Below are 6,354 nucleotides of genomic sequence, written 5' to 3'. Positions count from 1 at the left end.
ACGCCCTGAGATTAAGAGTCTCTCTCTCTCTTTCTTTTTATATAATAAAATTAAGAGTCTTTTTTATATTATAAAGGTTTAAATATAATTCTATTATCCATTTGATATTAGTGTTTTTAATTTGAACCCAAAGTTATTTCTTTCATATTTGAAAAAAGTTTAAAAACGATCTAGATTCTTTTTATTTATTTTTTATATTTTTTAAAATTATTACAATGTATAGCCTATTCACTTACACGAAGAATTTTTGGTACCCCCTCATATTCGTATAACCGAGACTTCACTGCAATTTAATTTTGTTTCAGGAGAGTATGAAAAAAAAAGCCAGTAGAGTGGTCCCTTTCCACTCAGTAATATAAATAATAAATAAAAGATGCCAAAATATTACCCGTCAAAATCCTTCCCAATCCTTATAATAACAGTGGGTAAGAAAAGAAAAATAAATTTGTATATATTGTAATATCCGGATTTATTTAAAATTAATATAAACAAAATATAGCAAATAAAAATTGTCAGTCTCTCGTTAACGCCTGAAGTAAATCTGTATGTAAAACCAAAAGAATGATGTATTCAGCCAAAAGCAACATGAAACAAACAAACAAAACGCAATTTTTTTTGTCAAAAATTAAAAAATTCGGATTAAAGATAAATTAAATTTTTATACAATAAATAATTGTTTTTCTTTCAACTGCATACAACATACGTTTATGTACCAACTAAGTACGAGAAAAAAATTCTCAAAAATATACATCCATAATACATATGTATAGCGTATTCACTTACACGAAATATTCACATATACGAAGAATTTTTGGTACCCCCTCATATTCGTATAACTGAGACTTCACTGCAATTTAATTTTGTTTCAGGAGAGTATGAAAAAAAAGCCAGTAGAGTGGTCCCTCTCCACTCAGTAATATAAATAATAAATAAAAGACGCCAAAATATTACCCGTCAAAATCCTTCCCAATCCTTATAATAAAAGTGGGTAAGAAAAGAAAAATAAATTTGTATATATTGTAATATCCGGATTTATTTAAAATTAATATAAACAAAATATAGCTTTGAAGACGACTAGGTTTAAATGAAAATATTAAATAGATATGAGAATTTTATTTTAAATTACATACAATTATTGACTCTTATTTCAGGGCGAGTTTTCCAGACAAACAGAACGCAATGACACTTAACTTAATTAATGGCTACTTTAACAAATATAATTAAATCCTAGGTAGAGCAAACTAACCAATTATATGATCTCTGATGATTGATAATTGTGATGTGTTCTTTCTAAATATTTACCACTCACAGTAGACAAAGGATAGTAAGCACCATATTAAAAATAAATGTAAACACTATTTGAGGTCTGTAATGCCTATAACTAATTACAAAGCTAAGCGTTACTATTTTCAACGATGATTCTTGATGTTCGTTAATTGATGATAATTAACAAGGGATGCACATCCTAATTGCTGTTGATTATAAGATGTAATGTCTATATCATTGATATGTTGACAACAGATGATAAGCTACCAAGCTTCCAGGACACGTTCACTCTTCCGCCATCCAAACAAACATCATCATTGCACAATAGTTTTGAATTCCTTTCCATGATTTCTCTAATGTATACTTTTTCCTTAATAATTATTCTCCTCTTATATATTTTTTATTTTACTCTAAATATAATCATGGCAGAAAAATAACAAAAATTGAATATATCTCATCTGTTCAACATAGCAGTGATTCAACTGACATTAGAATAATGCCACCATCTTGACCACTTTGAACGATATTTTTTGATGCCATATTTGACTAATCAAAATTGGCTAGCTTGGTTTTTGATTTAATGAAACTAATGAATAATATTTAGAATGAAAATACATAAAATAAAACATAACTAAACTACATTTAAAAAATAACTATTTATGAAAAAAAAGGATACTTCAATATATGTACTTTTGAATTAATTATGAGAGATAGTTGACCGTGGATGATGAATGAGGAGAAGATGGTTGGGGGTGCGTACTTTTGGTTAACCCCTCCCCCCTTCAACTAGTTTTTTCTTTAATTTTTAATACATCAATTTAAAACTTATCATTATTCTTAAATTGTTCATCCCCATCTTATACGGTAAATTTAAACCACATCGAACTCTCACTCCCTCATACATTGGAATTGGGAAAGATCTCCAATGCATACACTAAATAATATTCCAAGAGATATGAGTGCATTATTACTCCGCTTTACCAACTCTCCGGATTAAGAAGTAGTAAAAATAAAATAAAAAATAAAGCACTAAGAAAACACTAACACTAAATAAAATAAAATAATCAACCTTTTGTCTACTGTTATAAACTGAAAAATTGTTTGTACACAAATTAAACAAAGTATCTAGTAAAATTTTTTTTTTTTTTTTTTTAAAAATGCCCTAAATTGGAAAATGGCGTGATTTTGTATTGATTGTTTTAAAAACAATGGTTGTACAAGAAGATACAGTATTCAAAACAAAACATTGTTCAAATAGTTAACATGGTAGCTCGTCTTTGAGGTTGGCAAAACTATCACAATACTGAGCAAATAGAGTCAAATATTTTCCTATATTTAAACTTCTTCTACAATGATAGTATTTCTGCTAAGAAAACAATAAATGAAAAAATAAGTTTCAATGGTCATCATTGCATGAAACTCTAAAATATTGTGCAATAATCAAAATTCAATACATTATGGTAATACTGAGTATTGAACACGCAGTACTGAGGCCTTCCGAGAAAACGAATAAAAGATCCTTTGGCATTCTTTCCACAAGGCCAAGTGAGCATATTCTTTCAACCTCGATGAACACAATTTGCTTGACTTTAACTCTCAATTTTTTTCTGAACTGCCATACTCTTTGATTATACCATATTTCATTCAAAGGACCTTTCTTTCCCACAGCTTGATATAACCTATAGTCTCTCTACATGCCCATCAAATTTGCTCCACTTTTATTTTAGGTAAAATTAAATACATAGATATCAACGTGGTCAAAGAAAAAACTCAGATATAAGTCACTCACTATATTTCATTTTCTGTCATATTGTTCAATTTGTGGATTCAATACTTGTTTTTTTCAGTTTTTTTGACACTACTTGCATATCTTATATTATACATATCTTCTTACCTACATGATATTATATTTCATCTTTCACTGTTTTCAATCTACTACCATCTAATTCCACGATTGTCAATCAATTTTTTTACTATTCAATTATCAGTTATCAATTTTTTATAATTTATGATTCAATTCAATATTTTGTATAATTCCAAATTTGTTTGTATACTATTCCTTTTCAATTTTATGTTTCTCTAAATGTTGTTGTTATCTCTTTTGTTCTACAGCCCTGATGAAGACCTGAAACTCAGGTCGAAATGTCAGCATAAAATAAATAAATATTGTTTTGTTTATTTATGTTGTACTTTGCTGACCCCACCTCCCGACAAACTTCCCTAATCATTAAAATATGTGAAACTTTTTATCAAAATTAATGATGTAAATTACAGAAAATAAAAAAGATGTACAGTAAAATGTAAAATTAAATAAGAATTACAAAACATTCATAGACAATTAATGAAAACGGCAAAAATAACATGTAAACAAGTAGATAAAAAAGAAATATAAAAATACAGTAAGATGAAAAATGGGAATAAGAGTAAAGTCAAGAATAAAGGAAAATAATTAACAAAACAGGACACCTACCTTAGTGAATGCAGGGAAGCACAAATATTAAACTGAAGGGGGGCAGAAAAGAGTATTAGCAAATTAAAGAAAATACTAAAAATAGGTTAACACAAGTCAGAAAGGTCTTAACGCACTAGGACAGCAGGTCCAATAGTGAATTCACCTTGGCCAGCAGATGGCGCTAGCTTCTAAGGGAGGTGATCCTAGGGCGTGCGTGAGCTTTGTATGTCCTTAGTGTCAGTATAAATGAGTTGTGTACTGTTATGGTGTGAGATGAGCGAAGTACTGTACTGCGATGCCTGAGGGATCGTAAAGCCCCGTTAATTACGCACAATAATTAACCTATGAGGTAGGAAAGGACATCAAACTCCATATCTTTAAAGCAATATATCTTCCAAAACTATTATATGGCAGTGAAAGTTGGGTCACCCAAGACAAGCACTTAAGCAGGATTATGGCTACTGAAATGCGATTTTTAAGAAGAATATTGGGTAAAACATCAACAGCTCTGACGGTATGGAAACGTCTGTAGAATGGGAGAAGACAGAGTGCCAAGAAAATGTATGGAGGCGAGGCCGACTGGTAGAAGACCACGAGGCAGACCTAGGAGCTATAAAGAGCATATCTAACAACTAGGTCTGGAAAGAGGAAAAACACTGGCTCAGATGAAGATGTTTGCCAGAAACCTAGATGTGTGGACCAAGTGATTAGAGGCTCCTCCACGCTGAAAGACACTTAAGGAGGATGAGAAAGAAGAACATTGTTCATTTTTATAGAAATTATCATAATTAGCCCCACCTTAGTTAAATTTTATTTTTGTTACTTATTTGATTCCTTCTTACCTCATTTAAGGGTTTGTATCTTTTTTAGCCCTGCAACATGGGGCGAAACGTTGGCTCACATTAAATCATTTTAAAACTATTTCACAAAAACTAATAGACAGTTGAACAAAATTAATTTTTAAAAACTCACCTCTATGATTGGATAAACATATTCTTCAATGGCTTTATAAAATATATCTTTTATAATTGCCCGCTTGTGGGTTCTATATGCAAGAATAATCAATGCTCTATAAGTGAGTCCATACAAAGTCACGCTACTATCCTTCGCAATTACCCGCATGTACAACTTGACTGCTGTCTCGGGATATTCTTCAGTCAGTTCAAACAACCCATATAGTAGCGACTCAAAGAAGGGACCGATTTCTGAAAAGTTACAAAGACAAATAAATTATACTGAGATTAAAAATATAGCACTAAATCCATCAGTACATGTATATTAAACATGGATGCTAATTAAAAATAAGTTATTTCATTTTAATATCTGTTAACTAATACAGGTTGATCGAGCTTATAGCGTGTGGACACGTTTGTTGCTTCCTTTGTTTACCAAGCATTTGTACAAGTCTTGGATTTGCGGCAAGTGGCAAATGTGTAGATCCAGCATAAAATTTAGACAAACCAACAGAACGGTTTTTGATATAAAATGACTAATATTGCCTGTCCCGAAGGACTTAGGTTTAAAAAATAACTGGCTAATAAGTTAGTTGAATACATTACCTATTGGTTCATTTAAACAGCTTTGAGCTTCGATAACGGCTTTGAACAACATAGTCGCAATATTGATTATTTTCTTTTTTATTAATTCATTTAATAAAAATACAATCATAACAGCAATTATGTCATAATCTTCTTTATTCCCACCCGGAATAGCCCACTGTTCTGAGTCAGGATCTATTAACCTTGCATCTGAAAAACAAAATAAACTTAATTTATGTTTATTTTTATTATCTTGTTTAAGATATTTGGTTTTATTAATGATAAAAATTTAACAAAACACATTAACATTATTTAAATTAAATAATAATATTTAACAAGTAGTAAAACTCACTAATAAAGACACCAATGGACTCCTTGTATCTTCCATTGTAGTAGTGAATTTCAGAACAGACAACAGCAAGCCTGACAGGGCGCAAAGTTCCATCACTTAAAGACTAGAACATAAAATAAAATTAGGATAACAATTAATTTTAACATTAATCAAACAAAATTTTACAATTTTTTTTTGTTTATTGATATTTAAAACTGTATAAAAAATACAACAGGTAAATTTGATCATAATGACATAATGATATGATACAGGATGTAGAGAAACTACCCAGTAGTAGAACTCTAAAAACAGTTTACAATATAAGGTCACAAGGCCATCTATTTTACAATTAAGACAAATTTTCTATGATGATCGGAACTCATCATTACCATCCAACATTTTGTTTTGAAATAGCAGCCAATTTGAGGTTCCATAGCAGATTTCTCAGCCATTTATAAACAAAGGGGGAAAATATTAAGTGTTTTGTTTATACACTAACACTTCTACATCGGAAAGGTTCAACTTATGTAATAGTTAAACCTAGTCTCAGTTTCAAGGATGTATCATAACGTCTCGTGCATCTTTGCCTAAACAAATGCATGACCTACTAATATGTCAAATGTAGCCAAAGGGTTAACGTAGGAATTGGATAAAATGTAGAAGAGGCCATAGAAGCAAAGATTTTAGAATTGAACTCAAACTGGTTAGGAAAGTTATGTGAGTGGACACACAAGATGTTTGATTACTAGTTATTTATTGATATAATA

The 6,354-nt window shown here is 30.3% G+C and overlaps 1 protein-coding gene across 2 annotated transcripts in view; it reads right to left on the bottom strand.

The window, feature by feature from the left end:
* LOC106692666 (putative leucine-rich repeat-containing protein DDB_G0290503) overlaps nt 1-6,354 on the bottom strand; it is a 36,031-nt gene that overhangs the window by 4,739 nt on the left and 24,938 nt on the right. For both annotated transcript variants that reach the window (XM_014438751.2, XM_014438750.2), the window contains 3 exons: nt 5,609-5,711; nt 5,278-5,466; nt 4,691-4,923 (listed from right to left, as the gene is read on the bottom strand). In XM_014438751.2, coding sequence (XP_014294237.1) covers nt 4,691-4,923; nt 5,278-5,466; nt 5,609-5,711 — 525 coding nt within the window. The remainder of the gene's footprint in view (nt 1-4,690; nt 4,924-5,277; nt 5,467-5,608; nt 5,712-6,354) is intronic.

Source organism: Halyomorpha halys, unplaced genomic scaffold (genome assembly GCF_000696795.3).
Source record: "Halyomorpha halys isolate HHAL.00 unplaced genomic scaffold, Hhal_1.1 Scaffold65.1, whole genome shotgun sequence".
In the NCBI taxonomy this organism is placed as follows: domain Eukaryota; kingdom Metazoa; phylum Arthropoda; class Insecta; order Hemiptera; family Pentatomidae; genus Halyomorpha; species Halyomorpha halys.
This window is presented reverse-complemented; position numbering and strand designations above follow the sequence as displayed.